Source organism: Nansenia antarctica (genome assembly GCF_963989245.1).
Source record: "Nansenia antarctica genome assembly, chromosome: 2".
Taxonomy (NCBI): Eukaryota; Metazoa; Chordata; class Actinopteri; order Argentiniformes; family Microstomatidae; genus Nansenia; species Nansenia antarctica.
The window spans coordinates 41,654,489-41,678,479 of record NC_137675.1 but is presented as its reverse complement, the minus strand read 5'-3'; the positions used below and the strand labels follow the sequence as shown (position 1 = coordinate 41,678,479).

The 23,991-nt window shown below is 42.2% G+C and overlaps 2 protein-coding genes and 2 long non-coding RNA genes across 4 annotated transcripts in view; all 4 read right to left on the bottom strand.

Moving 5' to 3' along the window:
- Nucleotides 1–3,002, bottom strand: part of xpo6 (exportin 6) — an 84,277-nt gene extending 81,275 nt beyond the window's left edge. The window contains exons 1-3 of the mRNA XM_080524348.1: nt 2,906–3,002; nt 2,525–2,662; nt 1,729–1,819 (exon numbers count right to left, since the gene is read on the bottom strand). Coding sequence (XP_080380474.1) covers nt 1,729–1,819; nt 2,525–2,527 — 94 coding nt within the window. The 5' untranslated portion in view covers nt 2,528–2,662; nt 2,906–3,002. The remainder of the gene's footprint in view (nt 1–1,728; nt 1,820–2,524; nt 2,663–2,905) is intronic.
- Nucleotides 3,003–8,326: 5,324 nt separating this feature from the next.
- antkmt (adenine nucleotide translocase lysine methyltransferase) lies at nt 8,327–23,519 on the bottom strand (the record flags this gene model as incomplete). Its single annotated transcript, XM_080524349.1, has 5 exons — nt 8,327–9,217; nt 10,285–10,335; nt 11,593–11,733; nt 12,141–12,245; nt 23,358–23,519. 5 exons carry the CDS (start codon nt 23,517–23,519, stop codon nt 9,032–9,034), a joined length of 645 nt encoding a protein of 214 aa, XP_080380475.1. The 3' UTR covers nt 8,327–9,031.
- On the bottom strand, nt 14,494–17,265 carry LOC308151476. Its single transcript, XR_013937296.1, has 4 exons — nt 16,720–17,265; nt 16,345–16,500; nt 15,447–15,537; nt 14,494–15,200 (listed from the first exon to the last, which is right to left on the bottom strand). It is a non-coding gene; the product is annotated as an uncharacterized lncRNA (long non-coding RNA).
- LOC308151477 lies at nt 17,433–21,591 on the bottom strand. Its single transcript, XR_013937297.1, has 4 exons — nt 21,416–21,591; nt 20,858–20,894; nt 20,486–20,548; nt 17,433–17,762 (listed from the first exon to the last, which is right to left on the bottom strand). It is a non-coding gene; the product is annotated as an uncharacterized lncRNA (long non-coding RNA).
- Nucleotides 23,520–23,991: the final 472 nt, after the last annotated feature.

The window sequence follows — 23,991 nt, the reverse complement described above, 5'->3', positions numbered from 1 at the left end:
CATCCTCACCTACTGCATCTGCGTGTGGTTCTCCAGCTGCACAGCCACAGAGAGGAAAGCGCTACAGAGAGTCGTGAGATCGGCCCAGAAGATCACCGGCGCCCCCCTCCCCTCTCTGGAAGAGCTGTACAACACACGCTGCCTCAGGAAGGCCTCCAAGATCTCCAGAGACCCATCCCACCCTGGGAACGAACACTTTGTTCGGCTGCCCTCGGACAGGCGGTTCAGGACCATGTTCGCAAGGACAAATAGACTGAAGCTCAGCTTCTACCCCAGGGCCATTCAGGCCCTGAACACAGCAAAGACCTAGGTTCTAGGCCCTGGACAATCTAGACAATTTGATGGCAGCTACTAGATTGTAATCAAGTGCAATACTGAAACACAACTGTGAACATTTCAAACCTGCAAACTGCGACACTTTAAATGAATGTGCAATAACACTATGTGCAATATGACAACCCTCGGGTACATAAGGTTCAGAGATAGGAAATGTTAAAATATGTATAGCATAGCATAGAGTACAGCACAGTGTTTTATTTGTATAGTATAGTACAGTGGATAGTGTACATAGCCTTTATTTATGTAAACCAGCTCTTTTCCCTTCTTGTTTTTAGTTTTTTTCCTAGCACCAGGGGAGCACCCCCCTCCCAAATTTCGTTGTATGGTACCTGTACTATATCAATGACAATAAAGACCATTCATTCATTCATTCATTCATTCATTCATTCATTCATTCATACCATCATCATCGTGGCAAATGTGTTCGGGGGTCAGACAATAGGATTAGAATGGACAGGTATTGGCACCCAGACCAAATTAGGCATAACACTATGGAGGACCAAGTCTGTCAAAATTAACAATAAATATGTAGACACATAAATGAATGTATGAACAAATAAATGAATGAATACACACAGTATAACGAAATACATTTCTATATTTATTTATTCTTTTCCACATTCATTCTTTCTTTTCCACATTCACTCTTTCTTTTCCACATTGTTTATATGTCTATAGGGAGAAACAGGCTGTGTGAGAACGGGGCTATAGACGACTAACGACTCTGTGATGATAACTGCGTCGCTGCTTTCACACGTCACGCGCGGTATCAACCAATGAAAATGCGTAGGGGCGTGGACAACATGCAAGATACGCCCCCAGATATTTGCATACAGATCTGATAAAGTGGAAAAGAAAGAATAAATGTGGAAAAGAAAGAATGAATGTGGAAAAGAAAGAATGAAAGAATGAATGTGGAAAAGAAAGAATGAATGTGGAAAAGAAAGAATGAATGTGGAAAAGAATGTGGAAAACAAAGAATGAAAGTGGAAAACAAAGAATGAATGCGTAAAAGAATAAATAAATATAGAAATGTATTTCGTTATACTGTGTGTATTCATTCATTTATTTGTCCATACAATCATTTATGTATCTATATATTTATTGTTAATTTTTACAGACTTGGTCCTCCATATAACGGGGGTAGTGGTGGTCTAGTCTAGTGGATAGTGAGTTGGACTTGTGATCGGAAGGTTGTGAGTTCAAATCCCGCCTGAAACCACACCACTACTAGTGTGCCCTTGAGTAAGGCACTTAGCCCTCAGTTACTCCAGGGGGAATGTCCCTGTAATTCGTAATTGTAAGTGGCTTTGGATTAAAAGCGTCTGCTAAATGGCAAAATTAATTAATTAAAAAATGTATATAACACTAGCACCTGGCCAGACTCACCGATTTCTCTTTTCCGCTCGTTGGTCGTACAGCTGTGAAAGAACTCGGTCATGAGGCTCTCCAGCGCACGCAATGAGGACTCCTCTGACGCCTGGTGTGGAGAGGGAGCAGCGGACGGGTGAGAGGCAGGAGAGAAGAATTGGAGGAGAACAGCAGTGCAGGAAGTGGTGGGGGGAAAGTAATCAAGGATGGGGGGAAAATGGCAGTTGTGTGAAACCAATGTCAGGTCATCCTCAAACGTATACCAGAATGTCCAAGATTGGCAGATGTAATATTATGTTTATGAATAATGCTGCTATAACATAATCACATTAAAGACGCCCTCCAGGTATGTATACTTCAAACATGAATGTTCTGCTTAAAATTATTTTGATTGGGGGGGTGTCTTTAACTCAACATCCATCACAATATCGTGCTCTGCTCACCGTTACAAGGGTACCTGTGATTACATCTGACGAATACATGCTGAAAAGAGCAAAGCATTTCAGAAATGTTGAGCATTTCCTCAAGCCTTAAACTGACAGGACAGCAGTTGCTCTGCAATGGGCCTGAGTTCTTCAAATAGGCCACAACATGCTAAAGATTACTCAATGCAAATACTTTGCTTTTGCAAGATGGGCGTCTTATGTCGTGACATACGAATTCGACTTCTATCCCGGAAACCCAGGTACCTCTGAGCTCGCCTTGATGCAGAGTGAAAGAACTACACTTTCGGATAAGGGGGATTTCAAAATTGTGTTGTTTCCTGGCGTGTTAACGAACTTACTAGCAAAAACGTGTAGTAAATAATACTCACCATGTCCAGAGTTGATTGTGACGCCTATCTTGGCCTCGAACAAGTATTTGTAGCCAGCTAGCTACTTGAGGTGATGGCTACCCCGGGTGAGGCTCATGCTCTGCCTGTGCAGATGGGCCCAGTCGCGATTAGAACATTCTGCAAAATGGCATTATAAAAACACTCGTCATTTGTTGAGGCAGAGTCGATACAACGTATCGCTTTTAGTATATGAGTCTTGTTATAATGTTGCAACTCGGGGTTTAGTGGAGATCTGGACAACCAGACAAGTAGATCTACCAGGGAACCCCGGTTGAAAAAGAAAGCAGCACACGCGTGTCTATTAAAATAGTGTACACGCTAAGGCCCTAAGCAAAAAAATAAATAAAGAATAGTATTTACAACTGTGTCCCTGTTCCTGTTTTCTTCTGTTCTTTACTTCGCTTCGGACGACTCTGCTCAGTCCCAACCAATGCTACAGACAAGCTGCCTGCTCCTCTCCGCTCAGGCCTTGCAGGTTGCAGCTTCCTCTCCGGGTGCTCTCCGTGTGGCTGTGTTCGAAATGGCATAATACATACTCAATGAGTATACACTGCATACTAAATTCATAATTAGTATGCCATTACCAGCAGTCTGTTCACACTGAAGTATGCAGCTCAGTATCCCAGAATGCATTTCGGCAGCAGGGATTTTAAATCAGGTTAAACCTCCATGGGCTAAAAGCTGTTGTAAGTTTGGCTCTACAGGTGTTAACATGTTATTTTATTACGTTTTAATATGTTTTCAGGTGAGAAAGTAACCATATATATTCCCAAAATGTGGCCACTTTATCAAAACAACCTGTTTATATATCTGATCTGACGTTTGATTTCCACTTCTGTAGGCGAACGTTAGCTAGCTAAGTTACCTTAGTTAGATACCTTTACTGCGGGGTTCGACAGAAACGTCGGAACATAATAGCTAAACAAGTTGTAAAATGATTTGGGGGCCAATATCTTTAGCTAGCTAAAGTAACTAGTTTACTATATTGTTGTCTTAGCAGTTGGTAAAAGAACAGGTTTAAAATAAATATATATGAGCAATAACATATAGTGCTGCTTTCTACAGCAAGCACAATAAAAAAAAAACTTGTGAAAACAAAACATCTGAAGCTACAATACTGGGACCATTCACGACTGGGCTAAAGGCAGTCAAATACTAGGCAAACGTGTGTGTGTGTGTGTGTGTGTGTGTGTGTGTGTGTGTGTGTAAGACACAAATAAACTTGGATTTTATGCATTTCAAGTGGCATCTTTGTAATCATGACAACGTAGACATGTCTAAGAATGCATTTCACCATGTAAATTCCCAAAATAGTGAAAATACCACCGCACATCCGTGATCAGACTTAGCTGGGGTGCTGCAGCTGAAGAGTATGAAATAGAGCGCAAAAAAGCAGTATCTGAACACTCAAATCTGTGCAAAAACGTAGTTTATTGTGAGCTTTCAGTCTCTTCAGGCAATCGCACCACACAACATCTGTATGACGAGTTTGTATGATGCAGTTTGAAGTGACTGAAGAGACGCACAATGCATTTTGGGGAAGTTGAGTATGAAAGTATCCTCACCCCATACTCAGAACTTTTGGCAAATCTAGTATAGGCTACATCCTGGCATTTCTCGCTTACACAAATTTCACATACTATGCATGTGAACGCACTGCATACTCAAATCTACGTCATACATAGTATGAATAGTACGCTAGTATGCCTTTCCGAACACAGCCCAACCCCTCCTCACCGGAAGTGAGTCTGGCCACATGAGAAACCCCAAAACAGATTGTTTTTCTTTTTCTTTCTTTTTTTTCAAGGTAATGGTCGTATTCACTTTCATCAGATTTGCGCAGTTGCTGATCGCGCCTTTCAATTGCCTGTTGCACGGGGATAAAATGTGTCTGCGTGAGATATTCAACAGTCGCGAGGTCGAGGCTGTTCACAGAGCGAGGCGGCTCTAGTTGCTTAGCAGCAGCCAGGTGCTGCCTTGGAGGCGAGAAACAACCGGCGGGGAAGTGCATCTCTGCACTCTGAAGTCGGATAATTATAGCGTTATTCTGAAAGTCATGACAGACGCTACTTTTCTGTCCATTTGTTGATATCATTTTATGCGAATAATCAAAAAATGTTTCCCTTTCCTAACACCAGGGGAGCCACCCCTCCTCAATTTCGTTGTTTGGTACCTGTACTGTAGCAATGACAATAAAGTCCATTCATTCATTCATTCATTCATTCATTCATAATAAAAACCTATGGTCCTGATGTGTTTCTAGCCGTTAGAGGTCATAGTTTCATACCTGTCTTTGCGTTTTCTAATGGTGCGTTCAGCAGCTGTCGGAAACTCTGAAACACCCGTTTCTGAATAGGAAATAATAACTAGAGATAGTTTCATCCTCTTTGGAAATAACCACTTGAATGACCCTCCAAGTAGTAGTTTCAAGTGGGGATCAGAATATTGAGAAATATTTAGTAAAATTATAGGAACATAATTTGCTTAATTTGGTCATTTGATGTCCCATAATTTTGGGTACCCTGAAACGGGGACGATGCATAAAAAGTGTTATTTAAATTTTTATTTAATTTTGCCATTTAGCAGACGCTTTTATCCAAAGCAACTTACAATTACGAATTACAGGGACATTCCCCCTGGAGTAACTGAGGGCTAAGTGCCTTACTCAAGGGCACACTAGTAGTGGTATGGTTTCAGGCGGGATTTGAACTCACAACCGGGATTTGAACTCACAACCTTCCGATCGGAAGTCCAACACACTATCCACTAGACCACCACTACACCCATAACACACCTATAGTTATGAATGGTGAAACCAATATTGTTAACCTCCATTAACCTCCATTAGCTAAAACCTGTACTTTTGGTTTTACAAGTGTTAACATGTCATTTTATAAAGTTTTAATATGTTTTCAGGCAAGAAAGTAACCATATATATTCCCAAAATGTGTCCAGTTTACCAAAATAACCTTTTATTTTTTTTAAACGCAATTTTTTTTTTTTACAATTGGTCCTCTCAACCATACGAACACAGCGTTTTCACTCACATAAACTGAGATTTCACTAAACGGATAAAAAAAGTGAAGAAAATATCTGATTGAGTGGATAGGTGTGTTATGTTAAACGGAGCTAGTGTTGATGCAATGACGTCAAGAGCAGGGTTGCCAGATGGGATTGACAATTTACAGTCTAACGACCAGTCTATAACCTCTAAATCAATCTATAACCTCTAAATATTTGGCTGGGCCAAATATTATTGGTGATGGGCCAGCAATGGCCCACGGGCCGCCTATTGCCGACCCCTGCTCTAGTGGATGCTCTTGTCTGCCTGATGTTTTCAGAGCACAGTGATACAAACTCTGTCAATGGTAGAGGGGCAAGATTGTGAGTCATTTTGTACAGTAGACAGGAGGTTGCAAGGTGAACAAAATTATCAAAAGACAGGAGATTCAACTTTGCGATTATGACAGTGACTCATAGGTTTTTTGTCTAGGATTTTGAGTGTTCTTTTATATAAACTGTGCATGGGCCCAAGGGTGTTTTTACCTGCTTGGGACCAGGTAGTAATGCAGTAAGACAGATGTATAAAAATCATGGAGTGCATATAACTTGGCGGCATCTATTGACAATTGATTTCTGATACATTTGAAGTTGCTAAGATTTAGTTTAGCCGTACAGATGACCCTTTTCACCTGTTTTTCGAAGGTTAGATGTGAATCAAGAATTATCCCCAAATACTTAAAGTTTGAGACTATTTGAAGCCTCTCACCTTTAGGATGTGCTGCTCCTGCTGATTTTGTCACCTGCGGCTGACGATCCTCCAAAACCCTTAAAAAAGGACTACAGTTGGTGTGGAGGGGTTGGCCCCAACAATGCCTACCTTTTGTTTTGTTCTGTTTAAGTGGTGGTATTTTGGTTGGACTTCCATTAACTTTCTTGTGATGGGTTTTAGTTTGTTGGTTTTCTCCCTGTGAGGTGTGGGTTTCTTTTGGTTTTTGCTTGGCAGGGCATGAGTATTGGTTTCTTCTTTTGTTTTTTGGTTCTGCCCTGCCATAGACAATTGGGGTGGTGGGAGATGCGTTTTTATTTGGATGTTTTGTTTTCTGCGTTGTGTAGGTATGAGGGCCTACTATTAACCTTTTATTTGTATACCTTTTATTAACTTACACCAGTTCAGTGACTGTCTTCCTTCTTATGGTGTGACTTGCTTTATGTGTACAGCTTATTGAGCGGCACTTTGGTTTGGTCCATTTTGGTTTTCTTGGGACATTTTCAGCTGTAACACAAATGTATGTACACACATACCATCAAATAAAATGATCTCTACTTTAACCTCATAGAAATTGTCTGATTTCAAATCCAAACATTTGGAGTGTAGCGCAAAAAGAAAAGATGCTTCATTGTCACATTTCTAAGAAGGGCACTGTTTCTTATCTTCATTATCCTCTAACCTTCTCTCATCTCTGGCTATCCTACCAACTGACCATCCTACTCATTTTCTTTCAACTATATACAATGGGGGAAATAAGTATTGAACACATCAACATTTTGTCCAGTAAATGTATTTCCGATGAGCCTATTCAAGTGAAATCTGCACCAGACTTTGGTATTAACTCAAACAATTCAGACAAAAAATCTAAACATGTAAATCCATGTGTAAATAGAGTTATGTCTAATTAAGTGGAATGAAACAGGAAACAAGTATTGAACACATTAACTGAAATTAATTCAATACTTAGTGGAGAAGCCTTTGTTTGTAATGACAGCTTTGTTGTAATTTCCCCCACTGTATGTCTCCAACCTTCTCTCATCTCTCCGATACCTATACTGCCGCATGCACAGCCTAAACTGCTTAACATATTAACTTCAAATCAGCTTTTACATGTCCAGACTTGTGTAACTTGAGTTGGTAGAAAAACAACTGTTTTATTTAAATGTTTTCACTTTTCATTTATAATCTTCTCTTGATACTTTGAAGGTTATACCACCAAACCTGTGGAACTGTTCCTAGGAACATAGTGCCCTCCACAATTATTGGCAAAGATGAGTAAAAATGGTTATTACAAAAATCACCTTTTGATGAATTAGCTTAATGTCACAGTGAAAAAAACAAAAAAAACTCCAACCTTTAATTGAAGTACATTTATTCAGAGAAAAAAACAAAAACCATGTGTGCCACAATTATTGGCATTTAATACTTTGTACAACCTCCCTTTGCCAAGCAGTAAGGCCGAGGCAAATCTGAATGGCTTGTGAATCGCATACACAAAATATGTGAAATATACAAAAAAACTGAACAAATTGCTTCATTTCACAGTTTCTGTGTTAGTAGGGTCATCAGAGACCCAAATGTCTAGTCTAGAGTTTTGCATAATCTGGGCTCTTGGAAGTTGTGAATACTACAGCGGTTCCCAACCTATGGTTATACGGTTCCCAACCACTGGTGGTCCACGAGAGTACTGCAAGTGGGCCGCCAAATCATGGGCAAAAACATTTTTTCTTGACGTTTTTTTTGTTACAAAAACGTTTTAATTTTAAAAAGATAAAAAATCTTGGATTGAACAGCCTTGATCGTATTGTGTGTGGTGTGCGCCGATATTTCCATCCGAAAAGAAGTCAGCTCGCTTCTTGATTGGCTACATTCCATCCCGGACTCGCGAACAGGGTTGCCAGAAGGGATCGACATTTTCCACCCTAACCACAGTCTAAAACCGCTAATTCCACCAAAACACCCAGAGCCCATCTGGCAACCCTAGTCGGGAGTCGGGAGTTGCCCACACACATAAGGATGTTTGGTCGTATTGAACACATACAACATTTACGATCTTGGTATTTGATCACCTGCTATATAAAACATCGCCGCTCGGCTTTAATGGTTTAACCGCTATTTATTTTTTAAAATTTTGCCACGTCGTTGTTTTGAGCGCTCGTGCGCGTTTCATGCGCGTGCACGCGAAAAAGAAATCGCGCGCGCTCAGCGCGCTGCTGAGTGGGCCGCGAATACTGGAGAGATCTGTCAAGTGGGCCGTGAGTCCTAAAAGGTTGGGAACCGCTGGAATACTAGATGCTTATCCCAAACTTTTAACACTAACTAACCAATTGTTTTTTAAGTATGATTTTCAGATATAAATGTGAAATATGCCATGAAATCCTTCATTGAATTACAGTAGAATGGTAAGCCAAGTCCAAGTGCCCACAGTTTACACATTATTCACAAAAACACTTTTGACCAAATACAACTGGATGTGGCTCCACCTTGACCACCTAATTTAATCCAGATATTGATTAATCACTATACAATAATGGAATATCATGAACCTGTGAACAAATAACCATGTGTGGTAGAGTCCAGTTAAATTATTGTTGGTTATTTTCATTTGAAAATATCAACATCGATATTGTCATTAAAAGGCAGACGTGCACAGGTGACCTCATCCCTCTCTTGCTCATCCTTCCTGAGAAAATAAATCGATGTATGAGCTACAGTCAGCTGCTTGCATCAGGCGCCACTCCTGTTGGCGTTCTTTGAGCCTGCATGCTGTAGGCCCAGGCTCGGTCCACACCTGCTCCTTCAGTCCTGCATGGAGTCCAATCGCGGAAGGGAAACCGACCAGCAACGACCATGGCATCATCTGGAAGCTCGGCCTCTAACTTCTTCTGAAGCAAAGACAGCTAGAACAACCATAGAAAGGCAAATCAGAAGCCATGTGAGCACAAGATGCTTTTGTCAAGACAGTAAGGTAATATGCAAATGATGCAGGAATTGAACCCTAAATACAGACACCAGTGGCACAACTTACTGAGCAAAGAGCTTGACCACTAAGGCCCTATCCCATTTCCCTTTTTGCTTTTTTACCCCTACTCCTCGTTTTGGAATGCCACTCGCTTTTCGCCTTGCCCCTCGGAACAGAGTCACAAGGGGTAATGGTTGAAAATGTTCCCCTATGAAACGGGATAACCCTTCAAGACCCTGATACGTCATCAGTAGCAGCATAGAAAAGCATGGATGATTGGGATTTGTTCACAACTTGAACAAGTTTCATGCTATCAATCGATCAAACAACTCATCAAATAAAAAAGAACTATGCTTCATCACCAGGCAAGTTCATGACAGAATAGCTGTGCTCTGTAGGCTAGCAACCCGTGCTCCTTCCCTGCCAGTCTGCACTGATATTAGAGGAGCGGTAACAAGTGCAACAACTTTGCGGCTGAACTTAAGTTACATTTCGGGCGTCATATGCCATCAAAGGGGGGAAATGCGACATGGAAACATGTCAAAATGCAGGACTATCATGCACAAATCAGCCTTAAAACTTTGTAATGTTAGATAGATAGCTAGAGACATCTGCAAGATTTAAAAAAAAAACGCTTACAGTAAAGGTCTATAATACACTGAAATTAATACAATGTTTTTTTTTAATCTTTATTAACGAAGAAAATAATTACATTTGTGGTTTCCTGCTTCCTCTTTCCTCTTATTTTGGTCCTTCCACTATTGATGATTCACAAAGCATTCTGGGATTTCATAACACTGTCTACGTTCGGAGTCTGGTCCTTAAAAACCTCCATTTGGATATATGTGGCCCTACCGTTACATGAAAACAAGAATTGTGACAACCCTACCATACACATGAACGCGCAAAATGGAGGGGTAGAGCTAAAATGGAGGGCCAAGGGGTGAAATGAGATTGGGCCTTAAGCTCAGTATCAGCACTGGGCATTGTATGAGAATTACTTACCACACTTGGTGCTAAAAACACTGTGACATTCTTACAACTGGTCAGGTTGACCTGCAATGACACACAATATACATGTTATTTGCAACATACGCAAAACTGCCTCAATAGTAAAATTGGGACATTTAGCAGACGCTTTTAATCCAAAGCGATTTACAAATTACAGGGACATTCCCCCTGGAGTAACTGAGGGCTAAGTGCCTTACTCAAGGGCACACTAGTAGTGGTGTGGTTTCAGGCGGGATTTGAACTCACAACCTTCTGATCACAAGTCCAACTCACTATCCACTAGACCACCACTACCCCTCACTAGACCACCACTACTAGTAAAAACTAGTGCAAACTAAAAAGTACTTGTTGCATGTTGTAACTAGTTGAAACGGAAAATAAATGTGCACCCTCAGCAAAAATACATCTATGGTACATTGCAGGGTCAAACTGGGGAAACTGCATTAACAGCAAGTAATTGGACAGTGAAGCATTTTCTTTTCTTCTTTCGGCTCTATACTCCAACATTTTGGATTTAAAATCAAACAATTACTATGAGGTTAAGGAACAGACTGTCAGCTTTTATTTAAGGGTATTTTTGTTGGTTTTACTATTCAGATGATGTGAAGTAACACACCTGACTAACACCTATCCAGTCAATTGTCCCATTACTTTTAGTGGGCTGAAATACTGGGAAATACTGGCATGTTCATGTTCTATCAGCATGTTGTGATGTAAATCTAGCTAACACCATGTTCTTTGTTGTTAGCCAGCTAGCTAGCTAGCGTGTTGGAGCACAGTCAAGATTGCCATTAGACAATTAAATTGCCATTAGACAATTATTTCATAATTGTTACAGGCCTAGGCAAGGCACTGAATCCCAAATTGCTCTCAATGAGCGCTGTATAAGTCGGTCCATTTACCATGTATTACTTACACAGGGCACTTTGTATCGTGAATTGATATGACCATTTCTGATAAAGCTGGTGAAAGGGGGAACAAGTCGGCAACCGATGTTCGGACTTCTCTGGAAAAAAATCTAAATTGGACAGGAACATTTAAGCTCATTTGTGGGTGGTGACTTAATTTATTTCAAATCACCTTTAAAAGAGAATTGATTCAAAACACATCGTTTTACTGCAACATTGTTGAAAATCAATGACACACTCGCTAGTCAAGCCAAAAATATGGCAATGCAATGGATTCAGTGAGTTTTTCAGAATTTGGTTGGTTGCCGACTTGTTCCCCCGTTCACCAGCTGCCGTGACGACAGAACAGGAAATCCCAGATGATGTATTTAACAGAGGTCTCTGGGTGTGTCACCTTCCAGAGGTCTTCCCTCAGGTAAGTCACTTTTCCATGATGTCCTGCTCTCCACGCCCGGAAGTACGCCAGACGAACCAGCCATGGGTTGAGTTCATATCCCATCGTGGGACTGAAGCCCTGGAGGTGTGCCTCCAGCACCTGAACAGAAACAGAACACACACAACATGTGTTTTGTTGTGTTGTCGACTGTCGCTGAGCAAGGAGCAAGATCCCAAAGCCTATCTGTAAGTAAATCTGTAATTACGGCTGTATGCAATGTATGTGACAAATAACATTGGATTTTATATATGTCCCGTGAGAGCTTCCGCATAATGAATACGTGCAGATTTACAGGGATCGGTGCATGTGGGAACACAAGCATGGACTCTAGACTTGTGCAAAATACATATTATTCAGATTTTTTTTAACAGAAAGCTAGGTTTGCTTTGCACTTCGGCGATTATTCCATTGGTTCCTTTATGATGGGTGAGGTTGAATCAGGCACTTTTACTGATATTTGAAACCATTTAAAATAACAGTTTTGGTCAAGACTGATACGCACTTACAATCCTGCCGTCTCCGGAGCCCAAGTCCACAAGGGTTCCCTGTCGGCCTTTCAGCAGCGTCATCACATTCTGTACCTGGGCCTTGCTGGCGGGCAGATAAGGCACCTGCATGGAATTAGACAATTCACTGTAGCTACCATCAGTCATATGGGGCCAGTTTTTTTAGAATGTCTTTTAATCTGGATCAGAATGATCCTGATTCTTCTTTGCTATCCAGGATCAGATCGAGCTGGCTGATTTCCCCTATACGACTCAATCAGCCAGATAGATCTGACCCTGGATAGCAAAAAGAATAATCTACATCAAAGTCCTATCACAATGCAGCCAGGCAGTCAAGATAAATGGTGTAGCCTATTTTAATTCAAGGTGCAAATGCGAGCTGACCAGACATGGTCATCCATCCAATCACAAGATGCATGTTAATTCAAGGTGTAGGCCTAAATGGGGTTTTACTAGAGGCACATACCCCATTAGCTAAAAATAGCCTATAGCCCAATGCACACGGTGTGCTATGCGATACTACTAGGTGACTTCAATTTCCAATCTGAGAAGCTTCTCTCATCTGGAGTACTTGACCTTCTCCTCTCTTTCGGCCTTACCCTGTCCCCCTCTCCTCCGACTCATAAGGCAGGCAATCAGCTCGACCTTGTCTTCACCAGATCTTCCCACACTTCCAACCTTACCGTTACCCCTCTTCCAGTTTCTGATCACCACTTTATATCCTTCTCCCTTCCCCTAAAAACTTGTCGTAACCTACGTACCCTGTCCCCCATCACCCTCTCTTCTTCCGTCCTATCCTCCCTACCCTCTGTCGAATCCTTCTCCCTTCTATCCACTGATGCGGCATCCTCAACCCTCCTGTCCGCTCTCACCTCATCCTTCGACACCCTCTGTCCACTAACCCTGAAGCCAGCTCGATCCTCTCCTCGAGCTCCCTGGCTCTCTGAAACGCTACATGCTTGTAGACTAGAGCTCAGAGCAGCTGAGAGGAAATGGAGAAAAACTGGCCTTTCTATAGCATCCTACTATCATTCCAAAATACATTCTTCTGCCTCTAATCCTAGAAAACTGTTCTCCACTTTCTCTTCACTCCTTAATCCACCTCCTCCCCCTCCTCCTTCCTCCCTGTCCGCCGATGACTTTGTCACCTACTTTGAAAAAAAGGTGGACGACATCAGCAGCACCTTTTCCCCCCCACCTCTCCCTCCTCCCACTAACAATGCTAACACCCCTTCCAAACTCTCTCCTCGACACTCGGTCTCTGGATTGTCATCTTTTTCCCCCCTCTCCCCCGATGAGATTCTCACACTTATCACATCAAAGCGGGCAACCACATGCCCTCTTGATCCCATCCCCTCCCCCCTTCTCCAATCCATTTCCGCCGACATCCTTCCTTACCTTACCACCCTAATCAACTCCTCCCTATCCACAGGATCTGTCCCAGCGGCCTTCAAAATAGCCAGAGTCAAGCCTCTCCTCAAGAAACCTACCCTTGACCCATCATCTGTCCACAATTACAGACCTGTATCCCTTCTCTCCTTCCCTTCCAAAACCCTTGAACGCGCGGCATCTAAACAACTGACTGACTATCTCCGGAAGATGGATCACTTAAACCCCCACCAATGCGGCTTCAAGGCTGGGCATTCCACTGAGACGGCGCTCCTTGCTGTCACGGAAGCCCTCCACTCTGCCCAAGATTCCTCCCTCTCCTCTGTTCTCATTCTCCTTGACCTGTCTGCTGCCTTCGACACAGTCAATCACCAGATCCTTCTCTCCATCCTCTCAGACCTGGGCATCTCTGCACTGAAAAAAAAAGTATTTTGAATTTACTTGATTTTAATGTGCACATCAGTCCCACATGATCAGAATATGGGCAACTGATGTAATTATTTCTTGTCAAACCAAAGTATCTCATTCACATTAGACTGCTTAAAATAATTATGTTGATGCAACATAATATTTGTCAGTTATTGTAATATCAATGTATTGTGTAATGTTTAAGTAATTTCATCTTGTCCACGGTACCTGATTTTCAACTCTAACTCCAACTTGATTTCTTTAATGCCAAATTATTCAAAGGTATTTTGTAACTTTAAAGCAATTTCATTATGTCCCTGGTAGCCAAGTTAGGTCAGTAAATCAAACTTGATTTGTTAAAGTTAATTCTATACAAATGTATTGTAGACATCGGTTCTGTTTAAGTGTGTGCAAATACAAAATAATAAATGTAAAATAACTGATTTGCATTGATGAAAAAAGGCAGAGTCAGTTCTGTACAAACATTTGCTACATTTATTTTTGTAACACATTTTAACAGGTCAATCATGAGAAAAAAGTTAGCCAAAAAAGTGCACGAGAGAGAGAGACAGCAGGAGAGTAACAGGAATTGAGTAACAGGAATTGCTCTATAATGGACTACATGTCTCTGACTTTCACTGAGAGCCTGTTTTTTAACGTCACAATCATGAAAAAAAAGTGCAAATAGACAAATACAAAATATTGTGAACTGGTACCACAAACAGTGCATTAACAAGAGCAAATACAATACTGCAGCTGTTTTTAAAGTGATGTTCAGAGAAAGACAGAGGATTTGCTCTATAATGGACGATGCACGAGCGAGAGAGAATGAACTGATCATGTAAGAAAGTGCAAATAGCCAAATACTAAATATTGTGAACTGGTACCACAAACAGTGCATTAACAAGAGCAAATACAATACTGCATCTGTTTTTAAAGTCTCTCTGACTTTCACTGAAGGAGCCTGTTTTTTAGAGTGAGTGCTTTGTTTGAAAGTTTACGTCCTTCCAGTTCCATGAAGATCTTTTGGACTACCTCAAAGGTGTAGCGGAGGTCAGCAGGGTAGCTGAGGTTCAGGGCATACATCAGTCCGAACAGCATAGCAGCAGCTAATGCTACATTATCCAGATCTTGCAATACCTTGACGCCTTCAAGGACAATTCCAATGTCCTGTGGTTCATCACTTGAAGCATGTTCTTTAAGAACATAAATCCCCACAGTGGTGTCTTCTAAGGCCTCGTTGATGGCGTTTTCATCCATGCCCTGTACAAAACAGACAAAGGTAAGTAAATAAAGGTAGGTAAATAAGACCTATTAACCAAGCCCTATCAAGAAAATAATAAATAAATATTAAATTGGGCAGACAGTGACAGTTTTGATGTAGATAAGGTAAGGTGAAAGTTAAAATCAATTAATCGTTTCAGCCCAAGTGACCCACGTGATCAAGTAGGAAAACAAGAGAAGAGTGGAAGATAAAGGGAAAAGATAAGCACTGATTCATGTACATACCACATTCCTGCACAAGGGTTTCTGGATCTTCACCCATGTAGATAGAGACTCCCTTCAGGATGCACTTTCGTCCAGCATTTACATCATCACTCTGAAAGGACATTTTCTTGATTAGTGTCTTAATTCAGCCCCTGTGCTTTATTTTAAAGTCAACTACTGATGTAAACAGTCATATGGGTACATATTTCTCTGAGAATATAACACCAGTGATTCTTACGATGGTACAAGCCTTGCTGTGAGCTCCAAATCATGTAGGAAGGAGATTGACAGGAAAGAGAAAGAAAGAGGAGGTCGACAAATTATATAAAGATAAGAGGAAAAGTAAAACCTGAGACATAGATGCACAAATAGTGGAAGGGGAGAAAAAAAAGACTCATGGCCTCCCTGGCTTTCCATACAATGTGTATGCCTTTCTTGCCAATAAATTTTGTAGCAAATAAAACATTCTACAATTAAGCAGTAATAGACTTGATGTCATGCTTTACCGTGGTTATTGGCACGGCTGAGGTGCGGTTATAGGCACAATGCAAAGTGGAGTGCCGCACTGCACTGTCGTTAAATATCTTTTTGAAAAAGATGGGTTTGTACTGTAAAATTTTGCTAAATCGCATTGCTTTCAGCCATCCACAATCTGAAATAGTTCTCCATTGTTTACCGTTGCTATAGCAACTTAACACAGCTGACAGCGTGTGCGGAATGATACCTTAACTGGTGATTTGCCCGTTGGTATACAGTGGTTATTGGCACGGCTTGGAATGTGTCTTGGCCAATCACAATGCGGGGTCGGAATTAGGTGTTGTATAATGTTCCATAACCTTTCCAGACATGTAAAAAATCGTAATATTTTCCAAAAACAATTGAAGATTTTTCATGACTGTGGGACCCCTGTATCACTTACGTCAGCCATTGGTGCCATGTTTCTTTTTAGTTTTTCCCCAAGCTGTCCTCCCCTTTGGTGGAACAGCTTCACCAGGAGGTCAGAATGGAGGTCCAGCTGAGACAGGAACTTGGACTGTAGTGGGAAGGTGGTGATTCTCTTGAATTCAGCGTTGATCTGAAAACGGGTAGAACGCACAAAGGAAATTGGTTTGAACGGCAAACATCAGGGAGAAAGCCACCATCACCATACAGCAAACCAGGGCAGCCTAGGAGGAAGAGAAAGCACAGACTGGTAATATACAATTAGGTATATTAGCAATTTACCAGTGTCCTCTATACTTTTATTTTATCAACAGCAAATCCAAGACGAAAAACCCAGCATGATACGCCTTACCTCACTAACTTCAAACAGAGCAGGCCACCTTGCCATGAAATTCTCCACCATTGGGGCATCACGCACAACTTCATGCCTTCTGTGTGCGAAGGTCTTTTCCATCTTTACTTTCACAACCTCCCTGTTGTTCCTCTTCTTTACATCTAGGAGTAGAGCTTTCTGCATTGCCTCCAGACTCTCCTCGGTTTCTGCTATTGGGTATGTCGGGCAAAAATTAACTTCTGCTCTCTTTGCCTTTTTTATTCCGAAGGCTGCACTGCGTTTTCCTGCAGGTTTGTTTTTTAGGGAGTTTACGGTCACCTCTGGGCAGCCCAGTTTTCTCAGTTCCGTGCGGTAGTTGGATAGTTTATACTTTAAACTTGACTTCCATCCGCCGTATCCAGTGCAGGACCCCTTCTCAGCTAAACATGGATGCGTCTTGATAAGACGCTGTGCTACCTGTTCCATCTCTTTATCACTGACATAGACTTTGTACTGCACTATTTCCTGCAATAAACCATCAAGGATGGCAGACTTCAACTTGGGATCTGGAATATGTACAGTGCCATTCTGAATATAAGCTAAAAGAAGTTTTAATTCGGCATCATAAGAGAACTTAGGCACATGAAAAAAAACAGGCCAAGAGGACCGTGAACTCGTTGAGTCACTCGATGACAGTATATCTGTATCCACAGATCCATCTGACAGGGACGAAGAGTCGTGTACAGAGGAAGTACTGAAAGCTTGAGGTTGAAGGACAGGATTCAGAACAGTAGACCACTCATCATGCTGCATAGTGGTGGGCCTTGACATATCAATGACTTTAAGAGTACCTTTGTCTTCTACTTCTGAAAGTGAAGTCAGTTTAAGGAACTCATTTCCAAACAAGGAATCCTTGAATTGCAGTCGAAAATTGCCCTGAAGTCCACACTGTTTCTTCACTTCAACCATAAGGTCTTCAACGGAGGCGGGGAGTCCATGGGAGAGAGTCAACCTTTGCGAGCTGCCATCAGTCAAGATGATCTTAAGGATTACAGGAGTCCCCATCTTCAAAGCAGTTTACTCTGCACAGACATACACACACAAAAAAAGAAGATTAGATATCAGACATCCATACATTTTAGATTTCAAATTCAGTGGAAAAGCCTCCCCCCCACACCTTTTATTTCAATATGCCTTTTCAAAGTCACCATGCGGGCTGATCCAATCTTGTAGTCAACCAATGGATAGGTATCAAGGAGTTCACTGAGTGCCACAAGAGTGAATGTTCTTGTGGGTGCTGGGCAGAGCTCGAAGGCTCTATAATGCTCTCTGTACCAACCACAGAGCTCTTTGACAATGTAGAATACACTCTCATGTAAAATGCAGATTTGGTCAATTTCACTAAATTCAGGCATTCCACATGCTGCTCTGTGGGCCAGTATCATTCCCTTCCTATAGGTTATGCCCTTGGTTGTCACACACTGTGCAAGGTGAACCTCAGGTGTGTCAGAGAACTTTTGCCTGATGACTTGTGCTATCTCCTCTTTAAGTAAGTATACTGGTAGAGTGGATACAGCCGAGACCTCTAGGTCAGACTTGCTCAGACATGGAGAGCTCAGATGGTAAGCGAACATCATCTGATGCTTTGAGGCTAAGGAGAGGGGCACATTCTTGAAGCAGCTTGTGTGTCTGATAGCCTGTTTAAAAAAGCTATGCTTCGCCTCGAAGCGCATAGTCCACTGTCCGACAACTGGACCAAACAGCCTAATCAACTGGGGGTAGTGTTCCAAATAATGGTGTTTTGGTAGCAGCTTGATGTCAGGGAATAACTCTTTGTATCTCTGCCTGTGCTCTGTGATTTTACTTTCTAAAAAAGCCAGCGAGTCATCACTATGCACAGGGGCAACAACAAGCTCTGTGATATCCTTCAGATCCATGAGAACAAGCCACGCAGGCTCATCCTCAGGTACAAGTGATCCAACCAAAAAAGGTAAGAACCGGAGAAGGCTCCAATTTTCATGAGCATTTCCCCCCACCGTCTTTCTGCTGGAGAAGCTTTGTGACACTACATGAGGTTTGTTTGTCCTGTCAGCCCATTTGTAGGGAAACTTCAGAATGGGATTGTTCAGGTAATCTAATGTGAAAAGCCTACGGGATATAAGCACTCTTAAGCAATGAGCTAGCTCTACTGGGATTATACCCTCAAAAACATCATGGGCCAGATCAGGTGGATAGCCAAAGATGACATGAAAATGAGACAGATTTTTTGTGAAGACACATTCCCTCTTCACTCCACAACAAGCTGAACCTGTATCTTGGGCTTGTTTGACATGGGCCTGATGAAGCTCCTTGGTTCTCAGACTGAAAGCACCAGCTGCAACAGAATGTTGCTGAATATCACTACTCTTTCCTGTGCAAAATCTGCAATAGTATTCCACAGAAAAACTCTCCATAAATCCTGCAACACTGTGCGCTCCCAGGTTGTCAGCCACTACACTGAGTACTGTACCTTTAACTGACTCACCCAACAGCGGGACATAAACACCCAGCTCCTCCAGAGTTTTCAGATCTTCTAGAAGAGGTTCAAAGACTTTACCAAAACCGTAGGTTTTAACATCATCAGTTTTACACAAAACTGACAAGTAGATAGATGAGAGCGAGGAATGAGACCCCGGAGGCAAGTTAGCTAATACCCAATAAACAGCACAAAGCTTATGCTTCTTTCGCGAGGTGCCAAGGGGGTTACAGGTTTCAAAGTCATCCACATAAAATTGTAGAATGATCCTTGGCTTTTCTCCAGTGAGGAAACTATTTTCCTTCAAAAGGGAACCATCTCTTGGGGACTTGTACACTCCAGAATGTGTGCCCTCCTGGCTTTGATGGCCCTCAACAACTTTATCAATGATATCCCTTCTACTCAACAACTGCTGTAAGGACTTCAATATTGGGACATATTGGAAACTGCGTTTGTTTTTAGCATCAATAATGTATTCAACTGGCTCTACAACACTGAAGTTCTCCTTGTAATACTGCTTACGCAGATACGCGGTACTTAGAGGGCCACCTTTTTGTATTGACCTTTGCACAGGATTACCAGAGCAAATTGCATTAACAGTTTCTCTAATTATAAGTTCATCGACAGAGATGTTTCTCTGATGAAATATGTCACTCACAATGTCACAAGATAATGGAACAGGTGCAGAACAAATCAAATGATGGAGTTCCCCTAAAAAAATATCAACAGCTGTGCTTGACACATGGACTAAATGCTCCAACTTCAGCAAAGCAGCTCCAAATCTTTGCTCTATGACTTTCTGCAAGTCTTCAGTCTGGGAATGACTACGTGAAGGAACGGCAGTATCTGACTGCTCTACACACTCCTGACTATTTCCCACCAATTCATTCACAGTTGATATCCTAGTTATGACTACTCCAGGTTTAAAATCAACCAATGTGTGATGGCAGTGTTTTCAGTTTTTGTGGGATTTAAATGTACAATAAATGTTTGTTTTAAAGTCACACCCTAAAAACATACAATTGACCGTCTCATTTCTTTTGAGATGTGCATTTATATGAGCAAAATAATCCCTCTCTGATGCTAAATCACTACAAGTACAAAGGTGGCAACTGAATATTGCTTCCTCTTTGCGAGTCACCCCTGTGGAGTGGACTTTACTTTGGTGGACAATAAGAGCATTCCACGTCTTAAATGTGCATGGACAATGCAGGTAGGTACATGGAAAGCGAGAACTGCGTCCAAAATGTGAATGCTTTAACTTGTAGTGGTGCAAAAGCTTGGACCTACTTGACACAGTTTCTGTGCACCCCTTACAACTCCACATTCCCAGGGTGAGAATCCCACCAGCACCTAAATGTAACACACATGAAGATCATCATTAAAGCTCCAATCTGCAGTTCAGAAACACCTGCTCTTCCAAAATCCAATACATATGATGGAAATTTGCTATCACTTCCAAAGTAATTCATAGGTCTTTAAATACAAGGACTACCACTAAACAACACTATTTTTAATTATAATCAATTGGGAAACAACCATAATGATATTTACATTTTAACATTTTTGCACCAATACTAAATTGTTTTTTTAAATGTACCTCAGTCACAAGAATGCAGATTTAGGGCTTTAACAGCAACACAAAAGAAATATGCCACTTACCACTAAAGATTTTCAGAGTGCAAATAGGATTATGGACCTGAAAGAAGATCAATGAGGTGAGAATCAGTGAGGTGAACTCGGTAAATTGACTCCAAATTAAAAGACAAACATGTATAACAAAAGCACAAAGCAAAAATGCAACAGACATTGGCGCAATGCTGGACAAAATGGCCGCTGTTGGCTTAATCTCACTTTGGTTGAAGTGATGCAACATTAGCTAGCAAAGAAATTAGTCTTCCTAATTTACTTAGTCCCCAAGAGTGTTTGAATGGCCAAATTGTATTTACATTGTACAGTTAGGTTAAATACCTTCCTCTTGGACTTAATTTAGCTAACTAGAAAGCCACAAAGGTGATAGTCAACTTGGCTACAAGTGGTATGACGATTTTGAGTTAGCTAGGTTGAAATAACTTGGTCACACGTTAGCTAGCTTATACATTTTTATAACATTAGCTATTGCACAACAGAAAATATATGGACAGCTAGCATTACTTCACAGTCATTTATCAGAAGCTTTTAGCCAAAGTGACTTACAATAAGTGCATTCAACATACTTACTTTCTCCGTTAATTCTGTCACAGCGTGACTGGCTGGCTGCAGAGCATCTTCCAGAATGTGGCAACGATGTTTTTTTAGCTTCTTATAGAGAGTGACCACCGTCACTTCCTGGCGCCTTTTGAATATCCCATTTCCGGTGGTGACCAAACTAAATTTAATCCATTTCAATCAACGCGAGAGAAACAAGTACATTCAACATTTTCCATAAACGATTGAAGTCTACTTGATTAAACCATGTTCACAAAAGGAATATGAATTAATTGTGTTGCATATAGTGATTTCATTTGTGTAAATTCAAAGACCTGCTATTTCCCATTTTTTCAGTGTGGCACCGCACACACACTACTGGTTTTCTTCCTACCTGGCGGGCCGCTCCTACCAGGTGACCTGGAGAGAATCGCTGTCTTCTCCACGAACCCTTTCCACTGGAGTACCCCAGGGTTCTGTCCTATAGGGCCCCTACTTTTCTCCCTTTACACCAAGTCTCTTGGCTCGGTAATCTCTTCACATGGGCTCTCCTACCACAGCTACGCAGACGACACTCAACTCTTCCTGTCCTTCCCCCCGTCTGATGTACACATGGCAACCCGTATCTCAGCATGTCTCGCTGACATTTCAACTTGGATGGCTGACCACCATCTCAAGCTCAATCTTAACAAGTCCGAGCTCCTCTTCATCCCCGGGAAAGCCTGCCCTCTCCAAGACTTCTCCATCACAGTGGAGAACTCTACTGTAACCCCCTCCCTGACAGCCAAGAACCTTGGAGTGATCCTGGATAACCGACTATCCTGTGCGGAGAACATTGCAGCAACGGCTCGCTCCTGCAGATTCTTCCTCTACAACATCAGAAGGATACGACCATTCCTTACCAGAGAGGCAGCGCAACTCTTGACCCAGGCACTGGTCATCTCCCGCCTGGATTACTGCAATGTACTCCTGGCTGGGCTCCCCGCTTCAGCCATTAGACCTCTGCAGCTCATCCAGAATGCTGCTGCCCGGCTGATATTCAACCTCCCCAAATACTTGCATGTCACCCCTCTCCTTCGCACCCTGCACTGGCTCCCGATAGCAGCTCGCATCAGATTCAAGACCCTGGTGCTTGCATACCAGGCAGCTAAAGGGACAGCCCCTGCCTACCTGAAGGAAATGGTAACCCCCCAAACCCCTGCCCGCTCACTCCGCTCCTCCACCTCGGCTGGCCGACTGGCCCCACCTCCTCTACACAGCAGTCGGGCTGCCCGATCACGTCTCTTCACAACACTGGCTCCCCGCTGGTGGAATGAGCTCCCCATCTACCCATCACTACCCTTCACTACCCATCTTCCGTCGTAGACTGAAGACCCATCTCTTCAGGTTACATCTTAACTGCTCCTCCTGAGACATCTTCTGACCCTCACCACTACGTCTCCTAAAGACACCCGCTTTCCCCTCTACTGTGTCCCTAAGAACTTCTAGTGCCCCCCTTGTACTGTTTCTCAGTTTCTCCAGAAAAAAAAGTTTTAGTAGAAGGCGATAGGGAGAAGGTTGTTTTTTCTTCTATCAGTGGCCCCGGGCCCGAGCTAGATTACTCTTCCTGCAACGAATGGTGGATTGCTGATTCACATGCTTAGTATTCAAATGTATTGATTGTAAGTCGCTTTGGAATAAGGCGTCTGCTAAATGCCAAAAATGTAAATGTAAATGATATTGTCGCACGACAACATTCGATTCTCCATTCACACCCACACACTTCGGTGGTGTGAATTGAGAATCGAATGTTGTCGTGCGACAAAATCGCACGCTGTGTGCATTGGCCTTATGACAGAATCTAAAAGGGAAACAGAATCCAAAAGCAGGATGTTTTCTATCTGGATATGCTTTGAAACATTGACCCCAGAACCCTCTCATTCAACCATAGACCCCAGAACCTTCTCATTCAACCATAGCCTAAATTAACTTTTACCTGTAATCTCAGAGGGACTCTTCGGAACCCTGGCATGAGCACTCCCACCCACATGGCATAGACAGCGAGCCCTGTACCAGCAGTGATCTGGACAAGGCCCCAAGCGCCCAGACGTCTCTCCTTGAACTCTGCAAGGATCTCATCTGGACTGTCCTGATCCATCACTGTAAACCAGAACACTATCTTGCGGGGGAAATTGCAACAGTTTCAATTGAAACATCTTTCTTTGGCTGGATTACCCAACACCACTGTACTTGGACAGGCTTCACAACTCATCACAGTTTGACTGTTTTACTCCAGACAATTTGCCCAGCCTGCACTTGTTGACATCCGATTGATTGACAGTTCAACTATTAACACATTGCAGCTTCAGCTGCGTCTTGGCTTTCAGACAGAGAAAATGGGGCAGCCGTAGAGCTACGAAACTATCCCCCCGAGTAGGTAGTTACTGCTCTAAAAACCCACTGCGTTCCCATATAACACACGTAACATGAGTCGCTAATAAACATAACTCACCGTCAAGCAAAGAGAATGATCCGCTGTGCGGCAAATGAGTTACCACCTTAGCTGTGCTCTCTGAGCTTTCAAAAGTGGAACTCCGCCTACCTACTTCCGGTTAATATCTGTAAATCAG